The 15,237-nt window shown below is 45.9% G+C and overlaps 1 protein-coding gene across 2 annotated transcripts; it reads left to right on the top strand.

The window, feature by feature from the left end:
- The first annotated feature begins 5,579 nt into the window (after window positions 1-5,579).
- ZNF774 (zinc finger protein 774) lies at window positions 5,580-13,495 on the top strand. Of its 2 annotated transcripts, XM_044230861.1 has the most exons (4): window positions 5,580-5,696; window positions 7,445-7,567; window positions 10,317-10,423; window positions 11,048-13,495. In XM_044230861.1, the coding sequence occupies exons 2-4, from the start codon at window positions 7,461-7,463 to the stop codon at window positions 12,286-12,288; spliced, it is 1,455 nt and encodes a 484-aa protein (XP_044086796.1). In that variant the 5' UTR covers window positions 5,580-5,696; window positions 7,445-7,460; the 3' UTR covers window positions 12,289-13,495. The 2 variants fall into 2 exon arrangements, with proteins under 2 accessions (XP_044086796.1, XP_044086795.1); XM_044230860.1 differs by lacking the exon at window positions 5,580-5,696 and having other exon boundaries at window positions 7,361-7,567.
- Window positions 13,496-15,237: the final 1,742 nt, after the last annotated feature.

Below are 15,237 nucleotides of genomic sequence, written 5' to 3'. Positions count from 1 at the left end.
CACATTGGGCTCTCTGCTCAGCGGGGAGCCTGCTTCCCCCTCTCTTTCTGCCTGCCTCTCTGCCTACTTGTGATCTCTGTCTGTCAAATAAATAAATAAAATCTTTAAAAAATTTTTTATTTTTTTATAACCATATAATATATTATTAGCCCCAGAGGTACAGGTCTGTGAATCTCTAGGTTTACACACTTCACAGCACTCACCATAGCACATTCCCTCCCCAATGTCCATAGCCGCACCACCCTCTCCGTATCCCCCTCCCCCGGCAACCCTCAGTTTGTTTTGTGACTAAAATGACCAAAATTTTAAAGGGCCTTTAAAAGTTAAAAAAAAAAAAAAAAAAAAAAGACCCAGCCCCCCCACCCCTACCCAGGGTGATTCATGTGTCTATTAATGTTTGAGAAGCACTGTTCTAAAGTTCATCTCCTTGACTACAAGACCTCCATGTCCTTCCTCACCCTCACTCAGAAACTTCTTCCCTTTTCTTAGAGGCATCTCCAGATGTGGCACTCCCTCCCTTGTAAAGCTTGGCACTACCACGTCCTCCAGGCAATGCCACCCCACGGGTTAGGAGGGGGCCTCTCTCCAGTTCTGGATTGCAAGGCATCCCTGAGCCCAAGAGCAGAGCCAGTGCCCAAAGTCCCAGCCAACGTCTGTTGGGCACAGCTCTCTGCATTTCTTTGTCTGCTTTCGTAAGTAGCTGGAAAAACACTCCAGACACCATACCGTTCCCCAGCTTGCCTTCATCTCTTCTTTGAAGGCACCTCTGTCCCCAAAATCTCCTCTCTCCTTTAAACAAAAAAGTAAGACACCAGATACCAGTACACATAAGAACATCAAATGGAGTAGGGGAAGAAAAAATTCTCCCTTCTCCCTGGAAATATCTGAACTGTAGTTTCCGGTCAGCCAAAATTTTTCAGTACACACACACACACACACACACACACACGAAAGATATGTAGCAAAATATTGAGTGTTTTTTTAGTGGGTGGTAGGATTTCTCTATTTCTTTGTATTTCTAATTTTTCAAAAATGAATGCCCATTACTTACATAATCATAAAAATAAATAAAAGTTTTTTGTTAGAGGGAATAAGAAACTCCCCACGGTGATGGAATATGTGATTTCAACATGCATTTTTAAATCGAGAATGTCTGTCTTGCAAAAATCAGCCTGTGAGGGTCACAAAAGCTTCCTCAGACGATTCACTGTACACAGAAACGTCTTTTATGAGCAATGTTGGCTTACCAGAGACAGGAAACAAGTTGGTTCCCAGATCTTAGAAGGAGGTTGTAGGGAAGCCTTCTGGAAATCTCGGGCACTCCTCCAAATGAGAACATATCTTTACAGAAGATAAACTGTATCTTCTCTAAGGAGGGAGTTCTTAAGGGAACTACCTCATTATCATATCGGTTGGTGATAATCCCTGCCTGATGCTTTTTATCACGTTAGGCATTAGATGCTTTGTTTCGAATCTCTACCAAGGAGTTGTATTGGTTAATTATCCTGGAAGTGGTTCAGCTTCAAAGGGTTTCAAATAATTTTGCTGTTTGTTATTATGAGGAAGGATGAAAGCTGCTCATTTCTAATTTTATTCTCTTTTACATGAATTTTCTGAACCCTTCACAAAGAGTACATTTAAATGGGTAATTCTAAAACACGGCATTAAAAAGATTAATGGGTTTATTGAGAAAGATGTAAAATACAGACAAGCAAAAGCTATTCCCGTATTTATGTATGTATACGTGTGTGTATATTCACATGCATGGATTTTTTTTTTTCAACAGAAATAGTGCAACAGTGGGGAATTTTTCAATTTCAAGTGCCTGAACTTTACCACTCAGACTAGCTTAGGCAAGACAGGAATATTTATTGACTCATAAAACAAACTTAAGAAAAAGTCAGGGTTATTTCTGGCCTCAGTGACCAAAGGCTTAAAGTCTCTGGGGACTGCTTTCCTGCCTCGGACTTTCTGTGAGCCCCTGACTCTCAGGCTGCAGTTCGTGGGTCAGGAAACCGTCTGCCCATCCCCACAGCCTGGCCTCTTTCCATCGTCCCCTGCAGGCAGGAAAAGGTCTTATTTTCTTTGGTTCCAGATTCAGAAGTGCGGGGGCACGTCCCTGACAGGCTCAGCTTGAGTGCCCTGCAGACCCTGTGGGGGATCGTCATGGCAAGGTGGCGCAGAGCTGCGACCCATTCAGTCTGGGTCCAGTACCCACTTCCAAACCACACCCTGTGACAGAGGGATGGTCGTAGAAAAAGACACCTGCTCTCATCGGAACCATGGGTGGTGCTATTTTCTCCAGAAAGTCAGGTGCTGTTTTTTTGGAGACGGTTAGTGGGCGGGTGTACAAATGACCAATATTCACCAAATACAAATGGGTATTTCATCTGCTTTGCCACAGTTTCTTGTTTTTACATTTTTCATTTTTCCACGTTCTATGTTATTTCAGCAGCGATAGCATTTCATGGCAGAATGATATTCTACCAAGAAACCCAAACATGATGGCTAGAAGTGACCAAGACAGGAGGCACCCACTAAAGTTGGCAGAGCAGAGACAGAGGATGCCCGGGTCCCTGGTGGTGGCCCAGAGCTGCTGTCCCAGCCCTATTTTTACACTTCCTGAGACACAAGAAAAACAGCTCCTCCTCTGGCAATGCCACAGGGGTCAGGTTTCTCTTACATGTAGCCCAGTGTGGTTCCTTATGGAGGTCTTTCCAGACAGCCTTCTGCCATTAAAAGCAGGCCAGGGAATTGATCCCCAATGGCGAAGAGAAGCGGGAAAGTGATGCTAAGAACCCCCAGAGAGGTCCAAAGGGAAACTGACATAAATCACTGCCTGCTTCTTTTTTTGAACTGTTAAAGGAAACTGGCACGGAGAGCATCCCCAAGTAAACATGTGGTAGTTCTAGATGAATTGAGCAGGAAGAGGGTCAGAGGTAACACCCTAAGACTAATGCTGTGGAACATGGAGGGTTCCAGAAGTCTCCAAGTGCTTCCAGTAAAAGTAAGTAGAGTAGCTGAAGTTGAGAGCCAGGAGAACTCCCAAAGGATCACCATATGGCTGAAGACCTGTGGCCAAGGCGTCTGGGCAGCAGCCCAAGTAGGTACCAGAGAGAACAGGCCTCCAGGTGTGAACAGGTCGGTGGAGATGAAATGAGTCCAGAGGCTGACATGGAAGATCTGGTGAGGTGAGGTGAGCACAAGTGGGTAACAGAAGCCGGTGGAGGTCAGCTGAGAACTGGGGCCCCTTTCCCCAGTGCCTTCCCCTTATACCCCGATAATATCTTGGAAAAGGATGTAAATGGAGGAGAGACCCTTGGTGGGGAGAGACAGCGCTCAAAGGGAGTTTAAATTCTAAATTGACTAAGGTTGGGGCACCTGGGTAGCTCAGTGGGTTAAGCCTCTGCCTTCGGCTCAGGTCATGATCTTAGGGTCCTGGGATTGAGCCCCGCACCGGGCTCTCTGCTCAGCAGGGAACCTGCTCCCCACCCCACCCTACCCCACCCCACTCCCTGATCTCTCTGTGCCTACTTGTGATCTCTGTCAAATAAACAAAATCTTTTAAAAAAATTTTGACTTAAGTTTACCCAAATTTGACTATTTAAAACCCAAAATGTTTTTTTAAAAATATTTAATTTGTTTATTTGACAGAAGCACACAGTGAGAGAGGGAACATAAGCAAGGAGAGTAGGAGAGGGAGAAGCAGGCTTCCAACTGAGCAGGGAGCCCTATGCGGGACTCGATCCCGGAACCCTGGGATCATAACCAGAGAGGAAGGTAGATGCTAACCAACTGAGCCACTCAGGTGCCCAAAAATTTAAAAAAAAATTTTTTTTTAATTAAAAAAAAGCCAGTTGCAGCACCTACTAAAAATCTTTCTTTTTATCCTCTGCACCTGCATTGCCTTCTCTCTGGCACACCTGTAAGCACCCAACTCCTAATAGGTCATGGGCCTTATCTAAGTGGCCACCAGCAGTACCTGGCCTCTTGTCCTCTACTGGCTGTTTTTATTACGAGACCAAGCTTCTCCTCCCCTTCTTCTTCCCACACATTTGCTAGTGCTGAGTAAGCCCGGAGAGAGCAAGGCTGGGGCGGAAGGAACGGAGACCACAAAGAGAGGCAACGGACAGCCGCAGCCAGGTTCAGTGACTCTCATTCCTCTCCCCTCCACATTCCTTGCTGATTGATTGAAGAGCCATGGAATCTTCCTGATGGCAGAACGCCAGAAAGAGCCCTGAGGGGCCCGAGATGCCATTGATTCTCCAGATCCTGGACTAGGTTCTAGTTGCGTGAGGTCTGGTACTCCCTAGGTTTGCAGGGTGTTCCTCGCCGCTTCTGGGTTCCCATGAGATTTGTTTTCCCTATTTCTGTCTAACTAAAGTACATCCGCTAAGCAAAACCAGACATTTGTTTGTAGTGGACAGAATTCTCCCAAATACTACTGTGGTCATCTTGCAGATGACTGCCGCTAGACAGCAAAAACAAATGAGATGCCCTAGCTCTCATGGGGGGGGGCAATATTATTTGGTATTTTAGTATCTTCTATGGTTTCTCTCCCCTGTTGACCTGTGAGCTTCATGGAAGCAATGGTCCTACATAATTCCTGGGGGTAACAACAGTGCCCAGAACAGTCTGGAATGTAGAACGTTCCCAGCAACTGTTTGTTGGAAGATGTTGGAAGATGCATCATATATGTTTGTTGACGGAATGGTTGAATTAGCACTGAAGGAGTCTTTACATTAGTCATGAGCTGGTAATTAAAAAAAAAAATGTTCTCTTTTTTTAATTGCTTTGAATCAACAAACAGGATAGGTGCGTTGTCTTCATTGTAAAGAAAGGCTTCTATTGTGTTTTTTCAGGTAGGGCCCCCCGCCCCCCAACGTGAACACTAGTTCTCTCATAAGACCCAGTGGCCTCCACAGTTCGGAACCCAATACACATTTCGTAGACAATCGTCATGACCCCCTCGCCAGCCTCCTCTGGCTATTAACAGGCGTGTTATCCCGTGGAACTGTGAGGCTAACGGAACGGAGCAGAACGTCTGTTTTCTGCTAACGGCTTCTGCGTGGCGTTTCTTAATGCCTAGTCTGAGTTGCCCTGGAACCGGCTGGGGGCAGACACCATGCAGGCTTTGGCGTTCGGCGACGGGGGACCTGGAAGAGGAGGATCCGCAAGCCCGCGGCGGTGAGCTGCCCGGCGCTTGGCAGAGGGCGAGGTGCCAGAGCGCGGGAGACGCCGCCGTGGGTACATGGCTGTTCCGCGGCAGTCGGGCGAGGCCAGGAGGCTCCCGTTTGCAGATCCCTCTCACACCTCTAGAGGAGCATTCCCGCGGTAGGGAGAATTGGGCTTAGTACTTGCCGCCGCTCGGACCCGGGTATCCCGGGACTCCGGGTCCTTTGCGGTCTAGTTCGAGACTACATTTCCCAGCAGGCCGCGCGGTGATTGAAAGCTCTGTCAGCCTATGGACGGACGAAGCTTCTGGTCGCGGAAAATGAGGAGCCAATGGTAAGGGGACAGGGGCGGTGTTTTCCGGCTGCGGGCTGTCGAGCCTTGAGTCCCACCTGTGTCCCCACAGCCCTGTCACGAATCCCGGTCGGGTTCAGGGAGGGACCGCCTCGGCGTTGTGGGCCGGGTGTGGCTCGGCGGTGGAGGACTCTCAATTCCTGCTCCATCCCCGGCCGGGCCCCGGGGCGGTGAGTGATGCGGGGAAGGAGACCGCGGCGGTAGCCTGGAAGCTGTTGAGGGGCGTGGAGGGGACGCGCCCTCCGCCGCGATGTGCTCCCCGCCAGGTCCCCGCGCTCGCCTTTCGGAGCCCGCGGCGTTTGCTGAAGAGTGGGGAGAGGTGGCTGCGGCTTCTGTGCCGTCGTCGGGAGAGCCCATCCTCTCGACCCATGTTCTTTCTCCCGCGAGGTGGTCTCCGGGCTTCAGCTCAGTGACCCTGTGACCGCGGCGCCCTGATTAGGGCCTCGAGCACTGCCCGGGGAGGGCGGGAGGGACGGGTGTCGGCCCACCCGTGCCGTCACGTCCCTATTAATAACCCAGCGAGCAAACTGGTGCTGCTCACAATGGCCCTTAGTCACAGCACCTCTGCGCCCTGGGGCCTGCGGGGTCACCTGTCGGGGTGGGGGTGGGGGTGGGGGCAGGAGACGAGAAATAAGGTTCCTGGGACGGTGGCTGCGAACTCTCTCCCCCTCAGTCCCGCTGTCTCCTGCAAGTGGGCCCAGCAGCTGTGTTTCCGAATGGACGTAGAAGTAAAATTTATGCTCAAAACTGACTTCCTAATGACACTATTTTAATCCAGAGAGATGAGATGTATCCCTGCGATGTTTAGGTCCTTAAAAATTCAGTACTTTATAATGACCAATACCAATGTGTGGAAATGTGTAAATATTTCCGTGAAAAGTGTGAGGGTCTTCTCGTCGCACCCAGGTGCTTTGATGGGCGAGACAAAAAACCCGGGAAGAGTTACGCTTCCTCACTCCAGTCTGGTCCATCCTCCACTGAAATGCAGAATTTTTTGTAGCAGGTTCATCTGGTTGACTTGTGTTTGTTTCTATTGGAAACTCTTTAAGCCACTCCCTCCCCACCAAAAAAAACCCACAAAAGACCCCAAAACAAAACTAAAAAAAAAACCATTATATTTCTTTGTGACTCCTAATGCCTTACAACATAAATTACTGATCCATCCAGTAATCTGACCAACACCCTCCAAATAATTTTTTCTTGATACTGCTGTCAGTTTTATCAATGTGTTGATGATTGTTTTCAGGCCCCATGGGTTTGTGTGTGTGTGTGTGTGTGTGTGTGTGTGTATGTGTGTGTGCTTATCTTCGTTAAATTTTACTTTATTTTACAGTTTACCCATCTCTTTTTAAATCTCATTTCTGATTCCATTAAACCTTGAAATAGAATGGTACCCCGGGTCGTTGGCTTTGGGGTTCTGCATAGTCTGTTCCTTGAAGTTGACACCAAATCTACAAGCCAGGAAAAGTCAGCTGCTCCATAACTAATACAAGTAGAATGAAGTCCACAATCTCCTAGGTTGCTGAGGAAAATGTAGCTGGAGAGCTTTTCACAAATCAAGTCATCCCCACATATTCTCTTTGTTTATCTTGTCCATCATGGACAAGTTAATCCTCAAAAAGCTCATGTTTCCAAAGACTGTGCATTCTGTAGATGGGTTTGGGAGCTCCAGGCCTCACTTCGTGATGTGCGTGTTGGCCAAGGGAAGGATGATGTAGAAACAGAACAAGAAAAGCAACTCCTCCGTGGTTGACAGAATTTACCTCATTGCTATTCTAGGCGGGGGGCGGAGGGGTGAGGGTTGGGGAGAGTGGTTTCTTTGGGTACCCTGGTGGCCACTGGGGCTGTCTTTTGGTTTTGAGACAATGATTAGAATGTCCAGAGAACTTTTGATGCATACTGAGGTCTCTTGCTTTAGGAACTTAGGACTCTCAATGATGTGGCTGAGGACTTCAGGGAAGAATGGGTTACCTGGACACCGCTTAGAGAATCCTCTTCAGGGGTACCACCCAGCACAGTTAGAAGACTGGGCTCTCAAAGGGTAAGGCTGCTACTCTCCTTTAGATTTCAGACTTAGATATTGTGAGACTGTCCAGGTCCGAGTGGTCTCTAGGGAGCCTGGTCTCTTAGAGCACCAGCTCTCTGAGAGTCTTTGTTGCCTCCCTTGTAGAAAAAGAATAACTTCCACTTTTTTTTTTTAATAACTTCCATCTTTATGGCACTTTATGGCTTGCAGATATCGTTGATATTTATTGTCTTGTTAATATCTCACCACAACTCTTTGATGTGGTTATTATTATCCCCCTCTTTCAGGTCAGGACCCTGAGACTCAAAGTTAAGTGGCAGAGGTGAGAGTCCAACCCAGGTCTTTGTGGCTAAGGGGGAGCTGTGTTTTCTCCTGTCACTTCAAAAACAGACAGAACAAACCTCCAGTGCTTTTTCTAAAATCCAACAGCTACCCCTTCTCTTTGCTTTACTTCATGAGTAGTATATGCCCCTTGAAGAAAAAGAGAGACAAAATGGAAACCAAAGTCCCACTCCATGCCACGACTGAAGAGTTACTATCGTCCCGCATGGTTCTAAGGATGTATGTAATTAACAAAAGCAAAAGAAAAAAATTGGGCTCATACTTCTATGTTCAGTTGTGTATCTTACTTTTTTACATAATGTATTGTGAATATATATTGACAACAATAGTTTTCTATACATTGCTTAAAATAACTACTTAGTAATTTATTGATTGGAATATGATAACTTCTTCCGTTAGGTTGAACTGTATACTTGACCATTTTTAAACCACTTTTTAGCTTGTACCGTGGCAGATTCATGTGGCTTAGTCACATATGATTATTCCTTTGTCATGAGACAGGTCTCCAGATCTTCACCAGTATGTGATGACCATCTCTTAGCTGTCTTTCTTTTTTAGGTCTTATTTATTAAAATATACTTAGTTAGTAATTAGCTAATATATCTTTTGCACAACTTTTTTTTTTAAGTTTTATTATGATGATGATTATTATTATTTTGTTGTTGTTGTTGTTATCTCTACCCCCAAGATGGGGCTCCAACTCACAACTGACGTTAAGAATCACATGCTCGGGGGCGCCTGGGTGGCTCAGTGGGTTAAAGCCTCTGCTTTCGGCTCAGGTCATGATCTCAGGGTCCTGGGATCGAGTCCCGCATTGGGCTCTCTGCTCAGCAGGGAGCCTGCTTCCTCCTCTCTCTCTGCCTGCCTCTCTGCCTACTTGTGATCTCTGTCTGTCAAATAAATAAATAAAAATCTTTAAAAAAAAGAATCACATGCTCGGGGCGCGTGGGTGGCTCAGTGGTTAAAGCCTCTGCCTTCGGCTCAGGTCATGATCCCAGGGTCCTGGGATCGAGCCTCACATCGGGCTCTCTGCTGGGCAGGGAGCCTGCCTCCTCCTCCTCCTCTCTCTCTCTCTCTCCCTGCCTGCCTCTCTGCCTACTTGTGATCTGTCTGTCAAATAAATAAAAATCTTAAAAAAAAAAAAAAAAAAGAATCACATGCTTTTTCAACTGAGCCAGCCAGGCGTCCCACAGCTTTTTATTTTAACTTTTTTATTTCCTTAGAAGTCCCAGAATTTGGGGCGCCTGGGTGGCTCAGTGGGTTAAAGCCTCTGCCTTCTCCCAGGGTCTTAGGATCAAGCCCTGAATCAGGTTCACTGCTTGGCAGGGAGCCTGCTTCCTCCTCTCTCTGTGCCTGCCCCTCTGCCTACTTGAGATCTCTGTCTGTCAAATAAATAAGTAAAATCTTAAAAAAAAAAAAAGAATTCCCAGAATTAGAATTGCTGGATCAAAGAATAGATACATTTCTGAGGTATTTCATATTTTTGCCAAATGCCTTCCAAAAAGATTGAATTATTTATTCCTACAAGTGTTATATGAAAGTGTCCATTTCTTTACATTTTATCTATCCTGGTAGGTATTATAATTTAAGAGTCTGGGTTAAATAATTGTGACAGTGAACATTTATTGAGGACTTACACTTAATCTGCTATGAGATAGGTCTTATCATTATCCCTAGTCTACAGAGGAAGACCCTGAGACACAGAGAGTTTAAGTCACTTTCCTGAAGTCACACAGCTTGTAAGAGGAAGGGTTAAGATTGAAACTTCGGTGGTTTGCACTCTTTATCTCCATATTGTATAGTCTGTTTTTATTGTCTTTATTTGAATTTCTTTGATTAATGGTAAGGTTAAAGATTTTTCACATCTTTATAAAGATTTTCACATTTTTACACATTTACATGTATGTGTGTGTGTCTGTGTGTGAATTGCCTATTTGTATCCTTTGCCCATTTTTTTTTTCTTACAAGTGTTTGTCTTTTTCTCATGCATGACTGTATCTACTGCTGTCCTTCTGGGAAAAGTTTAAAGCCCAACATTATAGTTAACTTCCCTGATTCTTTCTAAGGGTGAGGTCATGGCAGCATTGTTGCTGATAAAATTATCTCTCTACGTGACTTTAGCCTTGTGCCTTCAGAGATGAATTATTGTGCTCACTCTGGACTTCTATCACCCATGTCTCCTTGTTTTGTTGTTGTTGTTATTGTTTTAATGGGAGGAAAGGGGCTGTTTTCTCATCGTCTTGGGGAAATCACCCTGTTTTATCACTCCATCATGGCAATTCTTCCAAGGAGACCAACACCCATTAGCTTAGCGTCTCCCTGGGCTTTCTCCTCTACTTAGGGAAGGAGAAGGGCTTGCCTTTTTGGTCAAGCATTGTGTGGTTGGCTCAGATTAATATCCTACATTCACCTTCCTTTATAGACTTGCCGGTACAGGTGTAATCTCCCAGCTGGAACAGAAGGAAGAGCCGTGGGTGCTACCACTCCAAAACTTCGAGGCAAGGAAGATCGTAAGGGAAAGTCACACGGGTGAGATGTGGATATTACCCCGTGGGAGGAAATCTAGCATTTCAGCCTTGGTTTCTTGTTTTTGTTTTTGTTGTTGTTGTTTTTTAAGATTTTGTTTTTATTTATTTGAAAGAAAGAGAGAGCATGGGAGATGGGGAGGGGCAGGGGTAGAGGGGGAAGCAGACTTCCTGCTGAGCAGAGAGCCCGATGCAGGGCTCAATCCAGGAACCCTGTGATCATGACCTGAGCTAAAGGCAGATGCTTAACTGGCTGAGCCACCCAGGGTGTCCCCCAAGATTCATCTTACAAAGGGTTTAGGAATTTATGTTTTCTGTAAGCTTAATGAACTTCAATAAACTTTTCACAAGTGAGAGGTGCCTGCCTGGCTCAGTCTGCGGAGTGTGCAATTCTTGATCTCTGGGTTGTGAGTTTGAGCCGCACATTGGATATAGCGATTACTTAAAAATAAAATCTTTATAAAAAAATTAAAAAAAAAACTTTTCCCAAAGTGAAAACTTTACACAAAGTCAAATTAAGTGTAGTCTGTTGCCAAAGCGCTAACCTCAGTCTTTCTCACTGCCTTCTGATGCTTTGTCCCGATAACTGGTTAACTTTGTTCCCCGTTACCTTTCGTTCATTTTTCAGACTTTGAGAATCAGGTGACAAAACTCAATCAGGACATTTCAGAAATAGCAGAACGATGTGGAGCATCTTCAGAAAGGGCCAATAAAGATATTTCTCATCCTCCTAGATGGGGAGGAAACTGGGAGAGGGACCTTGAATTCGAAGGGCAACATGGAACCCTACCAGGAGAGGGCCAACCGGAGCCCCTTCCACAGGAGAAGGATTTAAACAAGCTGCTGGACGGATATGTGGGAAAGAAGCCTGTGTGTGCAGAATGTGGAAAAAGCTTCAACCAGAGCTCCTATCTCATAAGACACCTGAGAACCCATACTGGTGAGAGGCCTTATAAATGCATCGAGTGTGGGAAGGGCTTCAAACAGAGTTCAGACCTTGTCACCCATCGCAGAACGCACACAGGAGAGAAACCCTACCAGTGCAGCGGGTGTGAGAAAAAATTCAGCGACAGCTCTACGCTCATCAAACACCAGAGAACCCACACAGGTGAGAGACCCTATGAATGCCCAGAGTGTGGAAAGACCTTTGGGCGGAAGCCACACCTCATAATGCACCAAAGAACCCACACAGGAGAGAAGCCCTACACGTGTCTGGAATGCCATAAAAGCTTTAGTCGAAGCTCAAACTTCATCACCCATCAGAGGACCCACACGGGAGTGAAGCCTTATAGGTGTGATGATTGTGGGGAAAGTTTTAGCCAGAGCTCAGACTTGGTTAAGCACCAACGAACCCACACAGGGGAACGGCCCTTTAAGTGCCCAGAGTGTGGGAAGGGCTTTAGAGATAGTTCTCACTTTATAGCGCACATGAGTACTCACTCAGGAGAAAGGCCTTTCAGCTGTCCTGACTGCCACAAAAGTTTCAGTCAGAGCTCACACCTGGTCACGCACCAGAGGACACACACAGGGGAGAGGCCGTTCAAGTGTGACAGCTGTGGGAAGGGATTCGCCGACAGCTCTGCCCTCATAAAGCACCAACGGATCCACACGGGGGAAAGACCCTACAAATGTGGTGAGTGTGGGAAGAGCTTCAACCAGAGCTCCCATTTCATTACCCATCAACGGATCCACTTAGGAGACAGACCCTATCACTGTCCCGAGTGTGGCAAAACCTTCAATCAGCGTTCCCATTTTCTCACACACCAGAGAACACATACAGGAGAAAAACCTTTCCACTGCAATAGATGTGACAAGAGCTTCCGTCAGAAAGCACATCTCTTATGCCATCAAAATACCCATTTGATCTAGGAAAATGGTATGTAGTGGTTCTTCTGCCCTTTTCCAGATTTTCATTTCTGCTGCCTCCCGGTGCTTCCTGTAGAGAAAGTCTGAACATGGACATCAGTGGCTCAAGCTGGGCCTTTTCCTACACTTTAATGGTGACGATAAACCCATAGGCTGCAAATAATGTTCTGAATACAAAAGGCATTCCTTCAGTGTTTTTAACTGACCTTATGGAAAGGTGAGTTTGGTGGTTGAGGCTTGATTACGGAAAGAGGAGTGAGATATGTGGGGCCACATTATCACTATTAGTGATTAATATTTGAGCTCTTATAAGCCCTTAATACTAAATAACACCGGGCCCTTAAAAAGCCCTCAATACCTTTATTAGCCTTGTGATTCACTAAGGAATTCATTAGCACAGCCCTACAAGGCCAGAACTCGCAAGCAATTAGATTGCAACTAGAGGATTTGGGCCGTGAACACAAAGATGTAATAAAGCAGAAAACACTCTCCCTATCCAGTGCCATGCAGACGTTAGTCACCAGATGTCTCATCGCTGTGACAAGGCAGAATTCTCCTAGAGGATGTTTGTGGTCTTGTGACTTCAAGGCTGAAAGAATTTCAGAAGCTCTTTGCACACAGGGTATGAGGTACTCCCACTGGAGGCTTGCTGCCATTGGAGGCATAGAAAATACCCCACCATCAACTAGCCAGAGGAGGCTGGAGAGGACTATAAAACTGGAAGCAAAACCGCTGAGACGCTAAATATTACCAGGATCCTTCCCGGCATTTAGCTGAAGGAAACAGCTCCCGTTTTCTAATCAACTGGTTCGTGGGCCCTGTAGTTTTAAGTTAACGCAAGCCTGATTTTTTTTTTTAGATTAATCATTTTATGCACCAGCACATTCCTATATTTAGCAGAAATAAATTGAGGGAAGGCAGTGTGTTGGAAAGAACACTGACTGCTTTGAGAAGGTGAGGTGTTTGAGCGCTGGCCCTGATATTTAATTTGGCCGGACTTTACCTCCTCTCGGCCTCTACCTTACCTACCTCACAAGGTTGTTGTGAGGGTCTAACGTGCACACGCACACACACAAGCACTTTGTTGTTAAATTATAAAGTCATGATGTCTGTAAAGTGCAGTTTTCTAGTATTGTTGGAAATATCTTTCCTCCAAGGAACTCTGGTTAATATTTCTCCAGGTGCCCCCTTTTCTCTCATAATAACAGATTTCTTTCTTTACATGTTGAAAACCTAAGGCCCGAAATCGCCAAATGACGCATTGTGGGTCCCACAGGGGACAGAAGAGCCAATATTTGGCAGCAGGTCCCCTCTACAACAGCACAGAACGGACCAGTTCTGTGTCTCAGAAGTGAGACACTCCGTGTAGGACTGGATGCCCCAGATTATATGCATCAACCCATTTTGAATTTGGAAATGATGGATGGATGTGGCCCAAATTCCAGGGAGCTTTACGGGATCCTGTGCTGGGGAGTGAGAAGGGGAAGGGCAGAGCTGGGTGTGTCACACTCGGACAGAAAAGCGATCTGAAGGTGTTCTTTCACGCCTTCCTGTGGCAGTACAGACTAAATTATTACGTGAGCCTTTTAACAAGAGTTCATTCTCTTTCATTATATGGAATCCTGTCGGAGAGCTGTAACCCAGCGGGAGAGATAGAACTCAGCTGATAACCTCAGCTCTTTCTTTGAAAGAGTAATCAGATTTTTAAAATACAAAATCAGTGCAGTGGTTCTCAAAACGTGAGCCCAGACCCGTAGCATTAGTGTCACCCGCGAACTTGGTAGAAATGCACATTCTAAGTTCCCACCCCAGAGCTGCTGAATCAGAAACTAGGGGTGGAGCTCAGCAGTCCGTGTTTTAATAAGCCCTCCAGGCGATGTGACATATGCTCTAATTTTGAGAACCACTGCTGTAAAAGGTGTCTCTTCTATTAAACACAGCCGCAATACTATTATTACTCTTGAAAAAAATGAGCAGTGATTCACAATATCATCAAATATTACAGTCAATGTTCACATGTCCCTGGTTATCTTACGTTTTTTTGCTTTTGTCATTTTTAGTTTGTTTGAATCAAAATCCAAGTAAGGTCTCCATATCCATCTGTTGGCATGTTCCTTTCATGTCTTGATCTGCTCCCCACGTCCTCTGTCTCTGTTCTTATAACTTATTTGTTGAGGAAACCTGGTTGTCCTGTAGTGTTCCCCCAGCTCTGTGTTCGTCCACTTCCATTCTCTGGGGTCTTTTAACATGATCCTCTATCCTCAGCTCCCCCCTCTTTTTTAAAAAAATATTTTATTTCTTTAACGTAGTCTCCACACCCAACATGGGGCTCAAACCCACAACCCCAAGATCAAGAGCCAAGAGGCATGTGCCCCCCGCCGCCCCCGACTGAGCCAGCCACCCCTCCTCTGCTCTCCTAATATTGGTATTTGGATGTATAAACATGATCAGATTCAGATTCCGAGAGGTAAGAATACCCCATGGTGAGCTCGCGTCCTTCTACCGGGAAGTACATGGTATGATTTTATCTCATGATGTTGGTAGTCCTCATGCCATTTGCGTTTGCCAAATGGTGATGTTTTATTTTCATAGTTTATTCCTTCTTCATTTATTAGCTGAAATACTTCTATAAGGAGAACTCCCTCTTCCCAATTCTTTGGTTTCCTCAAACTAGTTTATATAGGAACGGCACACTAGGTGGGCGTTGGTGGTGGTCGTTTTTAAGATTTATTTATTTACTTGTATGAGAGAGAGAGTGAGCAGAGGGAGAGGGAGACAGGCAGACTCCCCGCTGAGTGGGGAGCCCAACATGGGGCTCAAACTACTTGAGCCCAAATCAAGAGTCAGACACTTAGGGGCCCCTGTGTGGCTCAGTTGGTTAAGCATCTGCCTTCGGCTCATTTCATGATCCTGGGGTCCTGAGTTCGAGTCCTGACATCAAGCCTCATGTTG

Source organism: Neovison vison, chromosome 13 (genome assembly GCF_020171115.1).
Source record: "Neovison vison isolate M4711 chromosome 13, ASM_NN_V1, whole genome shotgun sequence".
Classification (NCBI taxonomy): Eukaryota; Metazoa; Chordata; class Mammalia; order Carnivora; family Mustelidae; genus Neogale; species Neogale vison.
The sequence above is the reverse complement of the archived record's forward strand: the minus strand, read 5'-3'. Positions and strand labels throughout refer to the sequence as shown.